This window comes from Pan paniscus, chromosome 10, assembly GCF_029289425.2.
Source record: "Pan paniscus chromosome 10, NHGRI_mPanPan1-v2.0_pri, whole genome shotgun sequence".
Taxonomy (NCBI): Eukaryota; Metazoa; Chordata; class Mammalia; order Primates; family Hominidae; genus Pan; species Pan paniscus.
In genome coordinates, this window is record NC_073259.2 from 71,908,136 (window position 1) to 71,928,574 (window position 20,439).

The window sequence follows — 20,439 nt, forward strand, 5'->3', positions numbered from 1 at the left end:
ACGCCCAACTAATTTGTTGTGTTCTTGGTAGAGGTGGGTTTCACCATGTTGCCCAGGCTGGTCTTGAACTCCTGAGCTCAAGTGACCTGCCCACTCGCCTCACCCTCCTAAAGTGGGGCGATTACAGGTGTGAGCCACCATGCCCGGCCCAGCTATTTACATTTAAATATAAATTAAAATGAAACAAGATTAAAAATTCGGTTTCTCAATCACACTAACCACACTTGAAGTGCTCAGTAGCTACGTGTGGCTTAGTGGCTACCTGGCAGATATAGAACGTTTCCATCAGCACAGAAAGTTCTACTGGAAAGCATTGATCCAATCTCTTTGAACAGTCACAATGCATATAAAGTCCTTATTATGACTGTACAAGGGAAGACAACAAGTAGAGGAAGGCAGAAAATAGAAAAAAAGGAAGAAGAAAGATTTAGGGTGAGGGAGAGCAGTTCTATGAAGCAAAGAAGCTCATATCTAGGAGTGGAGTGGACCCTGAGAACATGTTAGTCTATTATATTCTAAACTTTGGCAGTTAAAATTCCAAAGTATAGTAAGTACATGCTTTCTAAAATATTAGAGAGCTGCAGTTCAACAGATTTTTAACTCTCCACAGCATGTCCGGCACTGGGTGAGGTGGGATGGCTAGGTGAATAATATAGGCATTGTCATGTGCGTTCGTGTGAAGAGACACCAAACAGGCTTTGTGTGAGCAATAAAGCTTTTTAATCACCTGGGTACAGGCGGGCCAAAAGAGAGTCAGCAAAGGGTGGTGGGATTATAATTAGTTCTTAGAGATTTGGGATAGGCGGTGGAGTAGGAGCAATTTTTTGTGGGCAGGGGATGGATCTTACAAAGTACATTCTCAAGGGCGAGGAGAATATTACAAAGTATCTTAAGGGCGGGGGAGGATATTACAAAGTACCTTCTCAAGGGTGGGGAGGGTGTATCATACAAAGTGCATTCACAAGGGTGGGGAAATATCACAAAGTACATTATCGCAAGGGCAGGGAGGGTGTATTCTCACAAAGTCAATTGATCGGTTAGGGTGGGGCAGGAACAAATCACAACAGTGGAATGTCATCAGTTAAGGCAGGAACCTGCTATTTTCACTTTTGTTGATCTTCAGTTGCTTCAGGCCATCTGGATGTATACGTGCAGGTCACAGGGGATATGATGGATTAGCTTGGGCTCAGAGGCCTGACAGACATGAACTTCCCATCATAAAATTAGAAGAGCATTAATCAAATGATTAGAATAAAATATTACCATTATTTTGAAATGGCAAGCATTGTATGTAAATAAACAGCAGAGGAACCCACTGTAGCCTAGACAGGGTTCAGAGACGTTCCTGCCAAGGACATGGCACAGGGACTGAACAAGGAAGGATGACAGTGCCTGGCAAAGGCAGGGAATGTTACAGGTATTTGGGCACCTGTGAGAAGGCCTGATGTCCGAAAGGACTGAAATAAATTAAATGTTTCGGGGGAGAGAGAAAGAAAGCCTAGCAAAAGGTGAGCTGGAGAGTCAGAGGCAGAAGGCAGAATCTGGGATGGGCTGGGAGCTTGCCAATCATTTTGTCAAATAGGTGATGTGAAGCCTTGAAGGTTTTTTGACCAAGAGGAGATGTCTTCAGATTTGCGTTTGAGACATTTTCACTGGTTGTCATGCTAAGAATGGCTTAAAGAGAAGCAAGGCTGGGGTCAGAGGAGCTGCTTGGAAGCTGTTTGGTACTAGGATGCGGATAACATGGTTGGAGAAATGGCAACTGTCAGGGTATTTGGAGCAAGAATGGATAGACATTGGTGATCATCACTTGGATGCATTTGAGGGACAACTGCTATGTTTCTACTAGAGCAACTACATAGAGCAGGAGTAAGCAACTTACAGTCCACAGACCACATTTGCTCTGTCCCGTTTTTCAAATACAGTTTAATGGAAACAGAGCCATGCCCATTCTTTCACCTATTCTCCATGGCTGACATCAGGCATGGTTCTAAGTAATATACATAAGTTTCATATATTAATGCTCATCTATCCCAGTTGACAAACATGAAGTATTGCTATTGTCTCATTTTACAGAGGAGAAAACTGACATATAGAGATTCTCTTTCGCACCCATAGCTTCAGTTACCACCTCTATGCCAATGATTCAATAATACCTCTAATCCAGACCTCTTCTCTGAGCTTCAGACAGGCAGATCTCTCACAGCCAGTCTTGGAGACACTTCAGAAATCATAGGTCCCAAACCAGACTCCTCCTCATCCCCTCAAACACATTCTTTTTCAACATTCCTTTTTTCTTAGTGAATATCACCAAATAGATAAGCAAGTCAGATCCAAGGAGGCCTCCTTGGCACTTCTCTCATCCTTGTCCCACCTTATATCATCTATTTTTCTTTTTCTTTTTTTTTGAGATTGTGTCTCACTGTGTCACCCAGGCGAGTGCAGTGGTGTGATCCTGGCCCACTGCAGCCTCAACTCACCAAGTTCAGGTAATCCTCTCACCTTAATCCCGTGAGTAGCTGGGACTACAGGCACATGCCACCGCGCCTGGCTAATTTTTGTATTTTTACCAGAGACAGGGTTTTGCCATGTTGCCCAGGCTGCCACCTTATCTCCATTCTTGCTGAAATCTGGCTGTTTCTCTCCACTTCTATTACCAACCACCAGCCAAGTCTGACTTATTAAAAGGATCATCTCGTATGTGGGTTCTGTAATATCTTCTTCAAAATCCATTCCTCTCCACCCAGACCCTCTTCCAAACTCCAAACTGCAGCCAATACCTTCAATTCTGTCACCGCTCCTGCACACTCCACCTAATCCTTAACCTTTCAATGGTTTCTCTTGCCCCTAGGTTAAGCTAAATTGAAAACTGCTAAAGCTACAGCTTCTTAGCGTAACTAGTAAGTACAGTGACTACTATGTCTGGTTTACTTCAGCTGTTGCTGACTAATAGCACTTCTTGAATGAAGAAATTATATTACCCTACTGTAGGGAAAAATTTGTACTTCAATGGAAAACTGAATTGTTTAGAGCAAACCTTTAAGGTTATCTGATTCTGATTCCATGGGCCCTTTCATTGGGTCTTACATTGTTTCATTGTTTTTGAGTTATTTTACAGATGACTGATAGAAATGCAAAATAATTATTGCATGCAGTCATGCAAGTAAAATCTGAAGGTCAGGGTTCAATTAACTTCTCTCCCCTACTGTGGAAGAAGCCAATTTCATTTGCATATTCATTTCAATATTTCTGACCTATAAACATGCCTGTTCTTTGAACCAGTTTTTATATCTGCCTGGTAACTTCATTAAATAATTTAAATAAACTCTGTAATTTAGTTTATTTTATACCTGTATGACAGTCAGGCTTTTATCTTATTTTTGCTTTTTAAAATTATTCTTTAGCTCTCCCTAAGGCACTACTTGGCTGGCCCTTTGGCTACTCACTAGCCTAAGCTCCATCCTCTTCTGTCTACCGCAGCCCCAGGCTCTCTTTTGGCCCTTTGTTCCAGCCCTCCTCAGAGAAGTTCTTTTGTCCTGGAACTCACTTTCATACCAGGTGCTCTTCATCCTTTCTTCCTTTAGTAAATTTCTTTAATCTTTCAGATTTCTGCTCAAGGATCACTTGCTGAAAGCCTTTCCAGGCCTTTCTGAGTCAATACAATCCATTATTAGAGGCTCTTAGAGCACAGGCAGCACTTGTTATAATTTTACACCTGTCTGTGGGATTCCTTAACACTTTCTAACACAATTAACACTTTTCTCTCTGGCTGGGGGCAATGCATGATAACAGGATGATGGTAAGCTCTCAACCCTCCCCCAGCAACTAGCCCAGTTCTTCGAACATGGTGGATAGATACACCGTTTTTATTTTAGACAGATTTTTGAGTAGCAAGTACCTACTGCTCAGGAGACAGGTGGACTGAAAAAATATATTTGGGAGTCATCAGCACATAGGTGCAGCCATGAAAATGCACGAGAAGCAAAACCATTGGCAGGAACAAAATGAAGGCTATTAGAGACCTTATTTAGGTGGAATAATTGGACAGAAGCCCTTGATGGGGAGGAAATAGAAGCAGTTAATACAGATGGAGGCCGGGCGCCTGGCTCACGCCTGTAATCCTAGCACTTTGGGAGGCTGAGATGGGTGGGTGGCTTGAGTCCAGGAGTTTGAGACCAGCCTGGGCAACATAGCAAAACCTGGTCTCTACAAAAAATACAAAAATTAGCCCGGCGTGGTGGCGCAGGCCTGTAGTCCCAGCTACTCGGGAGGCTGAGGTGGGAGAATTGCTTGAACCGGGGAGGCGGATGTTGCAATTAGCCGAGATCGCGCCACTGCACTCCAGCCTGGGCGACAGAGCGAGACTCCGTCTCAAAACAACAAGGACAAAACTTATTTTATAAGCGACCCTGGACTTCCAGGGACACTCGCCGCTCTATGGTGGTACGTGACCTGCCTGGACTCTGTGGTCTTTGGAGCTTGGGGCCCCACCCCAGAGTAAGAGGCCTTTCTGTGCCTTGTATAAAGGAGAGGAAAAATGTAGGTTTTCTGAGTTGATAAGATTAGAGCCACAGTATATTATCAGTAGTGTTGTATGAAACCATTTAAAAAACCAAACCGGATTTAACCGCTTTCACCCAGAATAAACTGCCCTCCCCCTCTTTCCAAGATCAAGTCAGCCCCAGTTACCACTTCCTATTAATTTAAAAACCAGGAAGGCTCATAATTTAGGCTGACGGTGCCCCAGGCGAACACTGCATATAAGACAATAGCTATTCCAATCCTCCTTTCCCTTTCTAAAACGAATAGTATTTCTAACATCACTTTTCCAGTCCTCTTTCTAAATATTGCGATCGCGAGCCTACATCGGAAAACTATGAAAACAGTATGATTGGAGCTCTTGATGGTCTGCTTTGCCTGAAAACGATGAAAGGCATTGAGATCTTTGGGCAGAAATGGCCCTTAGGGAATGCGAGCCTGGTAGCCCCATAACACCCCGAGTTACAAATTCCGTTTGGGTAGGTGGCGCAGGGAAATCTAAAAGCTGGATTCACGTTCTCCCCCTTCAGTTTGCACATAGGGGTCAGTGGCAGACAAGAGCAGACGCACAAATGTCAATCCCCGCCCGCAAACTCTCGAGGGCAGAAACTGCTTTTTGTCAGTTGGATTTGGAGTCGGTGGAAAAGCTGCCCTAATGTAGTTTCTCCGCGGTTTCCTTAGCCTTGACCGAGGGGCGCTTCCTGGCCATTCACCTAGAGGTTGTTTAATAAACAAGGATGCTCGCGAAATATCTGCGCTTGGAAAGGCGCTCGTTCGTGGCGCGCATTCTCGGGCCACCGCAAGCGACCCCGGTGACAGGGACAACCGCTTCGGTTTTAGCGACTGCAGACAGACTGGGACGAGACGGTTGGAGGCTCCTCCCCAAGGGATGCTGGAGGGGTTGCGTCGTACCCTGCGCCTGGCCCTGGCGCGCGGCCCCAGGTCGTGGTACCCAGCGCCCTATGGGCCGTGCGCCGGGGCTTGGCCACACCGCCTGCTTTCGCTTCCAGCCGCGCGCTCCGTGCCACCGCCGCTCTCGGCAGCCCCGCGTCCCCGCAGCCTCCCCATGGCCAGCCCGCTTCGCTCCGCTGCGGCCCTTGCCCGCCAGGTACCTCGAACCCGGGCGTTTGCGGAAGGGGGGCGGATTGGAACCCGGGTCTCGGTAGCTCGCGGGCCTGGCCGGGCGCCTTGTCGCCGTTTCCTGCACCATCCTCCTTCGCCTTGCCCTCCATTCCGCCTCCAGCGAGGCGTCTTCCCTTCCCCGCATCCCTGCCCGAAATCTGGAGTCCCAGCCTGCAATCTCCACCTCTTCGAGGTTCCCGCTGCCCAGGTCTAGCACCCTCATGGGTAACCCGCTCCGGAGCGCGGCGAGGACCGCCACGGGGAACGTGAGGGTAGCTATGGACTCGCTCTGAGGGAGGAGGCGGGAGCTGAATCTCTGGGCTGCCAGAACCCACAGCCACATCCTACGTGACTTTGCCACCCCAAAATATTTTGACCGCAGCCTTCTGCCTCCTTGGATCTCTTCCTTCCCCACCCCCACCCCCACCCCCACCCCCACCCCCGTAGTTATTTAGCAGATTAGGCATTAAAACAAATGTCTGCAGGTTTTCCCAATTAGTCCCGCTTCCCTGTGTCTTTATCTTTTAAATTGCCCACTAATACCATGAGGTTTAAGGTGTGGGGTGGATGCTGCGGCATCGGAGGACCTTGCTGGTGGAGGAAATGGTTCACGCCCGTCCCCGTTCCCTTTGCAGGCTTGCTATTGTGCGTCTGTGATTGACAAGACCACGAGGCTGAGCGCGCCCTGGAGATTTTTCTATAAATGGCTTAACACCCCAGTCTAGACTATTTGCTCGGATATAAGGGAGACAATTGTTTTTTTGTTCTTTGCCGGCGAACCCTGGCTCTGTAGAGCTGACCTGGAATTTAACCAGTCTTCCCTGAGCCGGCGGAGGAGGACAAAAACCGCCGCGACCCCGGCAGGGTGGGAAGTGCAGGGCAGCACTCCCAAGACACGCTTGTTGGAGGTTCGGGCCTGGGTGCTTGGTTGTCTGAGCCTCCTTTTTTGTGTTTGCCTGGGTCCTGGAGAGGAGCGCACGGTATCATGGTGAGTGTCATGTAGGTTACCCCGGGTCCCGCTTACCCACCTGCATTTACTTAATGGTGGTTTAATTCTTCTTTAAGGATTGCAGTAACGGATGCTCCGCAGAGTGTACCGGAGAAGGAGGATCAAAAGAGGTGGTGGGGACTTTTAAGGTAAGTTGCTTGCCAGAGGCTTAGTGTCTAAAGCAACGTTCAACTGAATAAATCCATTTCTTGTTGAGATTCGGGGAAATTTTCACTGTGTGGGTTACCCAGTTCCTAGGTTGTGTTGCCAGACGTTTAAAATTCCACTCTTAGAGGAAAAAAAGCCATTTAGAGAGTGACAGTACATTAATCACAACAAAAATTATCTAGCAGCTAATTGCTGATTTTATTTTGAGTCATATATTTTTCTTGAAAAATAGTCAATTCGTAAATATTAACCTAGTTGTTTATCTGATTCCATAATACGTACAAACCTTCAGTCTACTTGTAGAAAAAGTTAAACTGTGATTTTTCTCTTTCAGTAGCACATAACACTCTACAGTGAAAGTGTTGCATTTTCTTCTTTTCTATCTGAATTGCGGGGTTTATATAGTAAATAGCTCATACTTCAAACAGTGAGAAACAAATAAAGCACGTTGAAAATTGTACAAATACAAATGTAAGATGTAATATTATTTTTTCTATAAGTCATGATCTCCTACCCTCCCTCCTCGTGGGGGTTTTAGCTTCTTCGTTTTATGCCTAGTGCTGCTCTTCTGCCTGTTTGAGTCACTGTCAATTGTCATCCATAGCACAGAGTGTCCTAATGATCTCACATCCTGGCGGTTCAGAGAGGGAAGGAAACTTGACTCATCAGTTTCTCACACATTCAGCTCTCTCACAGTGTGCTGGAGACTGTGCCATGCATTGGACATCCAAAGGTGAATTCAAGATTAGGTCTCTACTTGCAAGGGATTTTTATTTTTCTTTTTCCTTCTCTTGCTGTCATCTTAGCAAGGATTTTTTAAAAAGCAAAATTAGAATATTGCAATTTCTTTTCTGTTTTTTGAGACAGGGTCTCGCTCTGTCACCCAGGCTGGAGTGCAGTGGCACGATCTCGGCTCACTGCAATCTCTGCCTCCCAGGTTCAAGTTGTTCTCCTGCCTCAGCCTCCTGAGTAGCTGAGATTACAGGCGTGTGCCATCACTCCCAGCTAATTTTGTATTTTTAGTAGAGATGGGGTTATCACCATGTTAGCCAGGCTGGTCTCATGCAATCCACCTCCCAAAGTGCTGGGATTACAGGCGTGAGCCACCAAGCCTAGCCTGAAGAATTCTTTGCAAAGAAAAATATCAACTCAAATTTAAATAATCTTTTCCTTTCTTTTTCTTCATTTGCAAGAGGTCAGCCATCTATTTCTTCCAATTCCTCCAGCTTCACATATCTCCACAGAATGCAACACTGCAAATCTGCAGTTCTCTTCATGATCCTCTTTATTAGATTTTAAAAGAGTATCTCTAAAAGATGAGCATAGTGCCTAAGGCTTTCCAAATGGAGTAAGAATAATGCACAAGAACCTAGAATAAAGTTATTAAATGTCTGATACAGTTGTAATACAGACTTGATTTTTGAAAAATGTGGCCAATGAAGAGAAGAGCAAATGTGCTATACGATGGTGAGCAAAAGGTGTTGACAGGCCTGGCATGGTGACTCACCCCTGTAATCCCAGCACTTTGGGAGGCTGAGGTGGGTGGATCATTTGAGGTCCGGAGTTTGAGACTAGCCTGGCCAACATGGTGAAACCCTGTTTGTATTAAAAATACAAAAATTAGCCAGGTGTGATGACACATGCCTGTAATCCCAGCTACCTGGGAGGCTGAGGCTTGAGACTTGCTTGAACCGGGGAGGCGGAGGTTGCAGCGAGCCGAGATTGTGCCACTGCACTCCAGCCTGGGCAACAGAGCAAAAAAAAAAAAAAAAAAAAAAAAGGGTGTTGACTGAACCCTGGCTGAAACAGTTTTCAGGTGCTTTCAACAAATTTACACTTCCCTGCCCTGAGCCTCCCTATTTCAGAACAAATGATTACCCAACTGCAAACTTTGAATTAGGAAGTTGTTTTTAATATGCCCTGTTTTTGTCAATATTTCTTGCCATTTCACAATCAGTTATTGTGGCATTCCAAATTCTTCCACAAACATATGGTGTGAAACATCCTGACTTCGATATCATCAGGGAATGTGGAGCATTGGAAAGAGACAGATTAATTATGCAGAAGAAAGTATCATTTGACAAAATATTATTTTTATTTATCTTTGAAAAGGAAATCTAGAAAAATAAAATACTTTTTAAAGAACACTGATAAAAATTGTTTATAAAATTTGTTTCCTTTAGGAAACAAATCGTTCCCTTAAAACTACATTTCATATCTGCCCCAAACGAGTCACATGTCTTCAGCTAATATTGCTTGTTTACGTTTGAACTTTATTCAATTCTATCACCTAGTAATTTAGTATTCTTAGGTAATTTCTCTTTGAGCTCAGGTTAAAAGTTGTTATTTTTAGTTTTCAGAGTTGCAGAATTTTTTTTTCAAGTAGAGAAAACTTCATGATGAGATTCTGAAGCCACCTAATCGTATATTACTTTGAAAAACTGGATATAGGCCGGGCGCGGTAGCTCACACCTGTAATCCCAGCACTTTCAGAGGCCAAGGTGGGTGGGTCACCTGAGGTCAGGAGTTCGAGACCAGCCTGGTCAACATGGTGAAACCCCATCTCTACCAAAAATACAAAAATTAGCCGGGTGTTGTGGCACATGCCTGTAGTCCCAGCTACTCGGGAGGCTGAAGCAGGAGAATCACTTGAACCTGGGAGGCGGAGGTTGCAGTGAGCCCAGATCACATCACTGCTCTTCCGCCTGGGTGACAGAGTCAGACTCCATCTAAAAGAAAAAGCAAAACAAAACAAAACTGGATATAGGGCAGTGCTTAGGTACAAATCAGAAAGTTAGAGGTTGCTATTCATATCATTAAGAAATAATGTGTCTTACGAAAGAATGTAGCAGTTTACTGAAATAGAGGTCATACCTAGAAATGTAATAATTTATCTTTAATTGTCAGAAATTTAACTGATATTATGAAGTTCTAATTATAAGAACACTTATTTGAGGTTAAAAATTACCTTATTCTATCCCTGCTTTGCCACTAATTTGATCTCTCTGGATTAGTGGGTTATTGTGGGTCCTATGGGTATTTTAAGGAGAGGTCTCAGAAAACTAAAAATTATATATACTGGATCATAATCATTCTTGTCACCCACTCTCATCTTTCTGTTTTTGTTTTGTGTTTTACTACCCTCCCCCTTTTACTAAGTAGTCTTAGTAGAAGAAAATTTGCATTAAGTTTGTCGTACTGTATTGATATGGCTCCAAATGTTTCTTAGCCCAGGGTCCTCCCCATTCACTGATAAAAGCTAACTAAGGTAAATCACAGGTATTTGTTGTGCAAGAATACTGTGAAATTATTCATGTAATAAAAAGTTTGTGTTACAATTTCACTCTCTTTAAATCCTGGACATCTTCTGTGAGTGTATCTGAAAGCAGCCAGACATCTTCAGTATTTAAGAAACCCTTTACTATTCTGTGTGCTAGGCACTGTGTTAGCTTTGGAATTCAACTGTGAATACTCTAGCCAGACTTCTTGTCTAAATAGTCCAGAATAGGGGTTGCTAAACTTTCTTTCTTTTTTTTTTGAGATGGAGTTCCACTCTTATTGCCCAGGCTGGAGTGCACTGGTGTGTCTCTGCTGACTGCAACCTCTGCCTCCCAGGTTCAAGCAGTTCTCCTGCCTCAGCCTCCCAAGTAGCTGGGATTACAGGCGCCCACCACTACACTCAGTTAATTTTTGTGTTTTTAGTAGAGACAGGGTTGTGCTGTGTTTGCCAGGTTGATCTCAAACTCCTGACCTTTGGTGATCCACCTGCCTCGGCCTCCCAAAGTGTTGGGATTACAGGGTGAGCCACTGTGCCCGGCCTGCTAAACTTTCTTAAATGGCTAGATGATAAATATTTTAGGCTTGAGGGCCATCAGGTTTCTGTTACAACTAGTTGGCTGTGCTGCCACTGAAGATACAAGAATGGCGTGACTATGTTCCAATAACATTTTAATTTCAAAACAGGCCAGCTGGCTGCATTTGGTCTGCAAGTAAAGTCTGCCTGACCCCCTACCTAGTCCAGAGGACAACGGGAGAGAAAAGGGATTCAAAGATAAAAATAATTTAGCTGGAATATATTTCTTTAAATAAACTTATTATACTTAGTAAAAAGTCTTAAATTAACGTTTTTACTTGAATTAAATAGTGGTAAAACAGGCTGGGCACAGTGGCTCATGCCTGTAATCTTAGAACTTTGGGAGGTCGAGGCAGGCAGATTGCTTAAGCCCAGGAGTTCAAGACCAGCCTGGGCAACATAGTGAGTCCCTATCTCTAAAAAAAATACAAAATAATAATAATAATCATGGTAGAACAAAGTCAATTTTTTATTGAAACTTGGCATTTTATTGCCATATTACAAAGTAGCATTACTAGACTAGCCTGAACATTACAGTAATATTCTGTCCTTAATGCCTTTTGTGTCATTGTAATATGAGCTTTCTGGTTGTTTTAGAATGTTTTCAGCCTGAATATTATTCTAAAAATATAATTTACTATCATTCATAATATATCAAATGACTCACGTAGCTGCAAGGCAGTGAATTAAACAGAATTAGATCATTTTAAAAATAATGATAAGAGCTGATGATGTAAAGTGAAGGTCTGTATTTAATTTGGGAGGGAAAAGACTTTTTTTGTATATTCAAAGAGATGGAGTTTGACATCCCTTCACAACCTGTTACAGGTTGAACTTGCCCCTGTTTTTTTAACTGATCAAAAAGTTCCTTCTCTTGTGTTTCTTTTTTCTTCTCTTTTCTCTTCTTTTCTTTTCTTTTTTTTTTTTTCTGAGACAGAGTCTTGCTCTGTCTCCCAGGCTGGAGTGCAGTGGTGCGATCTTGACTCTCTGCAACCTCCACCCTCCGGGTTCAAGCGATTTTCCTGCCTCAGCCTCCTAAGTAGCTGCGACTACAGGTGCATGCCACCACGCCTGGCTAATTTTTAGTATTTTTAGTAGAGACGGGGTTTCACCATGTTAGCCAGGATGGTCTCAATCTCCTGACCTTGTGATCTGCATACCTCGGCTTCCCAAAGTGCTGGTCTCCTGTGTTTTTGTCAGCATTCCACAGCTGCTATAAAGTTAGTGGTGGTATCGCATGCAATTTGTACGCTTAATGTTTGACCATTTGCAGTGGGCAAACTGGCTATGTCGGGAGCTGGTGAGATGCTGCTTGTGGGGAGTTGTTTCCTATTACTCTGATTTATCTTTGTTTAAATAAGAGTTCCTTTGTTCACTGTTTCCTCCACACAGAACAGAGGATTTATATCTTAGTGTTCATTATCAACTTTCCTGTTTTCAAAGAGGAAAACATTTGCTTCACTTTGCTCATTTCTTCTCCAGTGCACCCAGAGGATTTTGAAGGCTTATGCCAACAATTCTTTGGGGCAGTTGGAGTGTAACCATTGCTAAATAGCAGTTTAGTACTTAATGACATTCATTTTAGTTTAACAAATCATTGTGAGTGTTGCCATTTTTTATTAGGGAAAACATCTCTTTCATCTTTCCCAAATACTCAACATGAGTCCTATGGTGAGAGTGAAAAAGGGTTGTATTCTTTTTTTGCATCATCTTACCCCATCTGCTATTTTGTCCCTCTTCTATATATCACTGAAATTTGGTTCTGATATTCTATTAGGCAGTGTCCATTGCAGAGATTATGAATAACTGGCCGAATTCTGAATGCAGGCATGATTTGTTCAGCTCAGAGTGTTAAATTTCTGTGTTAGCTGCCAACCTTTAAAAGTCAATTGATTTCCTTTTTTTTTTCCCCTCTGTATCATCTAGCCAGCGAATGCTCAGTAACTTTTCTGTAAATAGTGATGATTTTTCTTCCCCAGGCTAAAGACCTAATAGTCACACCAGCTACCATTTTAAAGGAAAAACCAGACCCCAATAATCTGGTTTTTGGAACTGTGTTCACGGATCATATGCTGACGGTGGAGTGGTCCTTAGAGTTTGGATGGGAGAAACCTCATATCAAGCCTCTTCAGAACCTGTCATTGCACCCTGGCTCATCAGCTTTGCACTATGCAGTGGAAGTAAGTACATGGGAATTAAAGAGAGTGACATGCTTGCACTTCACTGTAGGTACTAAGTAGCTTCTCCTGCTAAAATAGCTCTTGGGCAGTATGGGCTTTATCATATTTACCAGAGGAAGCCGAAAATGTCTTTAAAAATTTCCCTGTAGACAGTTGGATTGAAGATAAATCTTAGCAGCTAATTTTTCAGATAATCTTGCATTTTCTGTGATGTCAATAAAAAAATTATTTAAAGCAAATAGAAAGGACAGCTGGTGGGAAAATTGGCAATTAAAAAGCCAGCACTGTTGATAATTTAATAAGTCACCTTTCTTCTTAGATCTTCTAATAATTGAGAAAGGGTCATTGAGAACAATATTATGATTCGATTTTAATGCTAACTCCATGTTTTTATGACCAGTAATAATGTCTAGTTATGCATGTTAAGGGACATGTAATTAAATGTCCTCCTTCAGCCATGAGTTGAAATAATTATAAGCATAAAATGTTTAAAGAATTATTTCCCTGGTCCTTTTCAGGGTGCACAATTAACCAGATGCACAGTATACTTCCCATTGTCTTGATTCTCATTGTATTTTACTTTTGAATGATTTGGACATCTTTCCCAGAATAATAGGGGTGCTGGAAATAATAATAGTCTTCCTATTAAGTGCTAAAATATGGTAATAGTAAAATATTAATAGATTAATGATAAAATAACAACTTTTGTTTACTGAATTCCTGCAATACGTTCTGTATTATGTTCCATATATGAATCATCTCATTTAATTACCTTAAGTGAGAAGGCATGTGATTAAGCATTCAGGCTTTGAAGTCAGACATCCTGGGCTCAAATTCAGTCTCATTTGCTCCATAGGAACCTTTATGACTTGAGGAATTTAATCATTTGTGCTTTAATTTCTTTATCTATAAAATTGGGGTAGTTATAATATCTATCTTATAGTGATCTCATAAGTGTAAAATAAAGTAATTTATCTAAGCATATAGAGTCACGTCTGGTGCATAGCGAGAGCCCAGTTGTTAGCAATAATAATTAACTCTTGAAGCAGTGGTCTCATCCATTATAAAAGGAGGCTCAGAAGAGTTGTTTCTTGACTAATATTACACAGCAGTAAGGGTGGAGCTAAGGTTCTAATGAGAAGCTTCTTTCTGTTATATAGCCCCTACATGTATACGCCAAAATTACTAGGATGCTTTTGCAATTAACTGCTTCAAAATTATAAATTCATATAATTTTGGAAAGATATTCACTGTCCATATGTATCCACAAAATGTTGAATTTAGGAATCTAAGTTTCTGTTCCCAGCTCTTCCTCTTATGTCAATTTGAATGAGTTCTTTCATTATTTGCCACAAGCCCTCACCATGTCATAAGGTATAATAAAGAACACGTGAAATGAAGTGCTTTTATTTATTTATTTATTTTTCAGACAGAGTCTTGCTCTGTCACCCAGGCTGGAGTGCAGTGGCACGATCGTGGCTCACTGCAGCCTCAAACTCCTGGGCTCAAGCAATCCTCGTACCTCAGCCTCCTGAGTAGCTGGGACCACAGACACATGTCACCATGTCTGGCTAATTTTTACATATTTTGTTGAGACTGGGTTTTGCCATGTTGCCCAGGCTGGTCTCAAACTCCTGGGCTCAAGCAATCCTCTTGCCTTGGCTTCTTCAAGTGCTGGGATGACAGCCATGAGCCACTGCTCCTGGCTATGTGCTTTTAAATTTGAAAGGAATAATATGCCCAAGCCCAGGTCACTGGTTCTCAAACTTAATGTGCATCAGAATCAGCTGGCTACATCTCCAGAGTTTCTCATTTCTAACAAGTGTCCAGATCATGTTAATTCTGTCGCTCCAGGGACCACATTTTGGGAATTGCTGGCCTATGGGAAGTAAATGAGAAATGATTTAATGTCATTTTTGGAAGTTAAAAAAGATTTTGTTGGTCACTGGTTTTTGAAAACTCTTTGAAGACTGGGTGGGGTGGTTCACATCTGTAATTTCAGCAGTTTCAGGGAGATGGAGTTCTTGGGAAATGAGCCCTCCACCCATGGGATCTGATGCTATTTCCACGTAGATAATGTCAGAGTCGTTCAAACCAGAGTGACTCCATCCTGAATAGGGGCTGGGTAAAATAAGGCTGAGACCTACTGGGCTGCAACATGATGAGACCCTGACTCTATTGAAACAAAACAAAACAAAACAAAACAAAACAAAACAAAACAAAACAAAAAACGGCCAGGCGAGGTGGCTCACGCCTGTAATCCCAGCACTTTGGGAGGCCAAGGCGGGCGGATCACGAGGTCAGGAGATCGAGACCATCCTGGCTAACATGGTGAAACCCCATCTCTACTAAAAATAGAAAGAAAAAAAAAATTAGCCGGTCGTGGTGGCAGGCGCCTGTAGTCCAAGCTACTTAGGAGGCTGAGGCAGAAAAATGGCGTGAACCCAGGAGGCGGAGTTTGCAGTGAGCCAAGATCACGCCGCTGCACTCCACACTGGGTGACAGAGCGAGACTCCATCTCAAAAAAAAAAAAAAACAAAACTCTTTGGCCATCTATTTAGATGAGTTGGAATGCTACTTTGATTGGTTTTGCCAATTTAGATTTTTGTAATTAGGGTAGTGTAAAAAAAACTCTCAAATTACTGTTATCCTTTGTTAAAAACCAAAATCTTTTATTATTAGTCTTCTGCTTACAATATAAGTAAAATAAATGTTTTGTATTAATAACTGGATTGTATATTGCATGGTTACCACTATGTAACAAAATTAATAGCTTAAAATTACAAGCATCATTTTAAAATTATTTTTCATGTTTCTGGGGTTGACTAGGATGGCTAAGTGGTTTTTGCTTGGGGTCCGTCACACGGTTGCTGTCAGTGGCTGGGGTTAGAGTCAGCTCACAGGCTTCCTAACTCGTATGGTGCTGGAGGGAGTGTCTCTTAGTATGCTAATGCTTCATAATTTGTGTATAATGAACAGTGAGGATGACCAGAGGTCACTTTCATTGCCATCTGGGCTGCAAAACTCAAGGAGTTGAAGGCTCTTCCGGCATTACTTGTTCTCCATGTGGTCTCTTCAGGATGGCAGTCACAGAGTAGGCAGCCTTCTTATGTGCTGACCTAGGGCCCAAAATCTGTATGTGTCAGTTGACTGAGCCCAGATGGAAGCTCTATTGCTGTTTACGCCCTAGCCTCAAAACTACTCTTTCAGGAAAAATTCTCCAACCGAGTTTTTCCTCTACTCTCACACCACCACAACAATAGTCAACATAGGAGACTTCTATGATCAAAGGTGTAGGGATTTCTCCCCACCACCAAGCAGTGAACCCCAGCTGGGTGTCCTCCAATTCAATTCTCACACTGTTATTACGGGAAAGGTGTCCCAATCCAGACCCCAAGAGAAGGTTCTTGGATGTTGCACAAGAAAGAATTTGGGGAGAGTCCACAAAGTAAAATAAAATTTATTAAGAAAGTAAAGGAAAAAAAGAATGGCTACTCCATAGACAGAGGAGCTCCGAGGGCTGCTGGTTGGCTATTTTAATGGTTATTTCTTGATCATTTGCTAAAGAAGGGGTAGATTATTCATAAATTTTCCAGAAAAGGGATGGGCAATTCCTGGAACTGAGGGTTCCTCCCCTTTTTAGACCTTGTAGGTTAACTTCCCATCATTGCCATGGCCTCTGTAAATTGTTGTGACACTGGTAGGAGTGTCTGTTAGCATGCTAATGCATTATAATTAGCTTATAATGAGCAGCAAGGACGGCCAGACATCCCTTTCATTGCCATATGGGATTTGGCAGGTTTTGGCTGGCTTCTTTACCACATCTTGTTTTATCAGTGGGGTCTTTGTAACCTGTATCTTGTGCCGACCTCCTATCTCATCCTGTGACCTAGAATACTAACCTCCTGAGAATGCAGCCCAGTAGGTTTCAGCCTTATTTTACCCAGCCCCTAATCAGGATGGAGTCGCTCTGGTCCAAACACCTCTGACATTATCCACCTGGAAATAGTGTCAGATCCCATGGGTTAAGGGCTCATTCCCCAAGACCCTAACCACCCTCACCTGGCCCAGACACCAGTCACAAGTCCTGTCCTCTGGAATGTCTGACTGAGTGGCATCAAGTTGCAGTTCCCATGACCCCCTCTTCTGGTTTGATTAATTTACTGGAGCAGCTCACAAAACTCAGGGAAACACTTAGGTTTAGTGGTTTATTATAAAGGATATTGCAAAGTGTATAGATGAAGCGATGTGTAGGGTGAGGTATCGGGGGACGGAGTGCAGGGCTTCCATGCCCTCCTGGGGTGTGCCACCCTTTAGGAATCTCCATGTGTTCTGCTATCCAGAAGCTCACTGAACTCATTCTTTTGGGTTTTTATGGAAGCTTCACGTCAATATTCCTTCCCCTGGGGTATGAGGCAGGACCTTCACTGGAGAGGGTCTTTTATTTTATTTCATTATTTTTAAAATATAAGATGGGGTCTTGCTATGTAGCCTAGGGTGGTATTGAATTCCTGGGCCCAAGTAAGCCTCCCACCTCTGCCTCCCAAAGTGCTGGGACTACAGGCATGAGCCACCCGGCACCTTTGGAGAGGATCTTAAGACTCACAGTTAGAAAGGAGGGCAGGAGAAGGTCAGAGAGATTCTGCTTCCTGCCCCTGAGGCCTAACACACCCAGCATTATAACAAAAGACTGTAACAAGGGCTATGGGAATTACCAGCCAGGAACTGTAAATCACACAGTATTATTTCTGCCTTACTCTTATCAGTCATGATGGTTACAAAGGCCTGTCCAAGTTCAAAAGGAGGAAAAAAGCACTCCACTTCTTGATGAGGAAGGTCAGGGTTCTGGAAGATCATGGAGGGACTGGAAATATTGTTCGGCCATTTCATGGAAAATACAGTCTGTAATAGACATCAGTGATAAATGGGGAGCTATGGTGGATGTATTGTTTTCCTCTGAGTGCCAGATTGGGTTCTAAGATTTCACAGGCCAAATATTATTGAAGTAGCTACGTTGTCTGGGGTATATACCTTGGGGTTCGTCATTTTGTGCCAGGAAAATTTAGGACAAGGACTCACACGAGGAGTTTAGGAGTGGAGGTTTAATAGGCAGAAGAGAGACAGAAACAGTTCTCTCTGTAGGGAGAGAGGGATCTTCGAGGGAAAAGACCATCCAGCAGCGGATGAGCTGGATTTTATAGTCAGGTTTGAGGAGGAAGTGTCTGATTTACTTAGGGCTAACAGGTTGCTTTGATCAGGTATGACGTTTACATAGCACACCGGGATGTCTGGTTGCCCCACCCTAATCCATTTATGCAAATGGGCTTTCCTAGTTGATTGGAGCTATCTTGTCTGCTCCTTACTGTAAAGGTGGCTGACAAAGAGAAGGGAAGATGGAGCCGCCATCTTGAACATGATTGACGCAGCTGTGGGTATCTATGTCTATAGCTTGATTTTACAGGCTGCTCTTCTTTAGAAAGGGGCTGCTTTTCATTAAAACAAAAACCTTACTGAGGACTCTTGTACCCTCACTATCTGCAGGTGATTTCTTCTTAACTCCTGTATCATTATTATAGTGTCATAGGAATCTAGGAAGTGTGATTGCCTTCTGGAGAGAACTTCAGGGTCCCTGGATTTTCTCACTAATCATATTCATTTCATTCCCTGTTTACCTGTTTAATAAATGTTGAGTGGCTACTATGTGCCCAGGGCTGTGCAAGGTGCCTGGAACAGGATGGCAAGCAAACCAACCATGACCTTGCTCTCAAAGAATTGTTTTCTTTCTTTCTTTTTTTTCTGAGACAAGGTCTTGCTCTGTCGCCCAGGCTGGAGTGCAGTGGCCTGATCTCAGCTCACTGCAACTTCCACCTCCTGGCTTCAAGAGATTCTCCTCCCTCAGCCTCCCAGGTAGCTGGGATTACAGGTGCCCACCACCATGCCCGGCTAATTTTTGTATTTTTAGTAGAGACAGGGTTTCATCATGTTGGCCAGGCTAGTCTCAAACTCCTGACCTCAAGTGATCCACCTGCCTCAGTGCCGAGATTACAGGCGTGAGCCACTGCACCTGGCCTGTTTTCTATCTTTTTTTTTTTTAACCCCCACATGGAAAGTTAGGCAGGGATTTAATTTCAAAGAGTTTCTTCCCAAATATTGTGGTGAAACATCTAGTCCATTTATGTTTCAGGCTTTTTCATAGATATTACTGTTTCTCTTAGACTGACAGACTTAGGACATCACATGATTGAGTGTCGACCTGACTTTTAAGTTCAATAATAGTTTCATTTTTTAAATGCAAAATTAAATAGGAGTAATATCCTTGAACATGGTTCTCCTTCACTCATCGGACCTATTGAGTCTAGAATCCATTTTATTTTGAGAGCTCCAACTACATGTGGTTTCTGTTAATATCTGAAAGTAATTTTTAATATCTGAAAGTTTCAAATAGTGATAATATTTGAAGGTTTCAAATAGTGGAGGAGAGACGCCAACTGTGAGTAGGGAACGCGGATTGAAGGGAATGAAAAGTTGATAATAGGCACTTCATTTTCAGATTATAATAAATATTGAGTGAAATAAAGCATAATTTTAAAAAATGGATAAGACATGTATGTACTATTTAATGTGTACTAATAAATGAATGCTCATATTTGCCATCCAGATAAAGAAATAGAACAGTTGAACATCACAGAAGCCCTCTCGTGTCCCATTCAGATCACAAACTCTGTATCTTTCTACTGGTAACCATTATTCTTACTTTTGTGATAACCTTTCTTTGCTTTCCTTTATGGAGTGTGTAGATTCTTAACATTATAGTTTTGCCTCTTTTTGAACTTAATGTAAATGAAAAAATATATATATTGTGTGTTTGTGTGCGTGTGTGTGTGTGTGCTTGCACACGTGTGAATACCCCTTATTGTTTGAGCTTAGTATTATGTAAGATCTAACCAGGAAGGACCAACCTAACATTTGTGGGGCCTGGGACCTAAGTATAGACAGAGATGACATGGTCCACTCCATATCTGTTCCCATCCCAGTTCTGCCCTGTGCTACAAGGGGTCTTCCAGACACTGCATAGGTACCCATACCACCTGCAGGCAGATGACCTTTGCCTGTCCTTTGGACTTAGGCCTGGGTACCCTACTAGTGGTGTCTGCTCTTGGGATGATAAACCCGAGGGGCTCATCAGCTTTATATATATTTTTTTTTTATTTTTTTATTTTTTTATTTTTAGCTAGCATCTCTCTCGTTCTCCCAGGCTGGAGAGCAGTGGTGTGATCTTGGCTCACTGTAATCTCCACCTCCTGGGTTCAAGCGATTCTCCTGCCTCAGCCTCCCAAGTAGCTGAGATGACAGGCACGTGCCACTATGCCTGGCTAATTTTTGTATTTTTAGTAGAGACTGGGTTTCACCATGTTGGCATGTGAGCCACTATGCCCGGCCTCTTTTTTTTTTTTTTTTTTTTTTAAGAGACAGGGTCTCACTATGTTGCCCAGGCTGGTCTTGAACTCCTGGCCTCAATAGATCCTCTGTCCTTGGTCTCCCAAAGTGCTGGCTCAGTCATTATGTTCTTTACTGCCATCCATTGCAGT

General features: G+C 42.8%; 1 protein-coding gene and 1 long non-coding RNA gene across 4 annotated transcripts in view; one reads left to right on the top strand and one right to left on the bottom strand.

Annotated features, from left to right (window-relative positions):
* The window catches only part of BCAT1 (branched chain amino acid transaminase 1), a 136,601-nt gene that overhangs the window by 40,819 nt on the left and 75,343 nt on the right, over window positions 1-20,439 (top strand). Inside the window, exons 1-3 of one of the 3 annotated variants that reach the window (XM_003828876.5) lie at window positions 5,161-5,647; window positions 6,727-6,798; window positions 12,650-12,850. In XM_003828876.5, the coding sequence (XP_003828924.2) occupies window positions 5,429-5,647; window positions 6,727-6,798; window positions 12,650-12,850 (492 nt within the window). In that variant the 5' untranslated portion in view covers window positions 5,161-5,428. Of the gene's footprint in view, window positions 1-5,160; window positions 5,648-6,517; window positions 6,650-6,726; window positions 6,799-12,649; window positions 12,851-20,439 lie in introns of those variants that run through there. The other 2 variants (XM_034936166.3, XM_003828874.5) reach the window with 2 other exon arrangements.
* LOC117975474 (uncharacterized) lies at window positions 698-6,301 on the bottom strand. Its single transcript, XR_010108837.1, has 2 exons — window positions 6,205-6,301; window positions 698-1,208 (listed from the first exon to the last, which is right to left on the bottom strand). It is a non-coding gene; the product is annotated as an uncharacterized LOC117975474 (long non-coding RNA).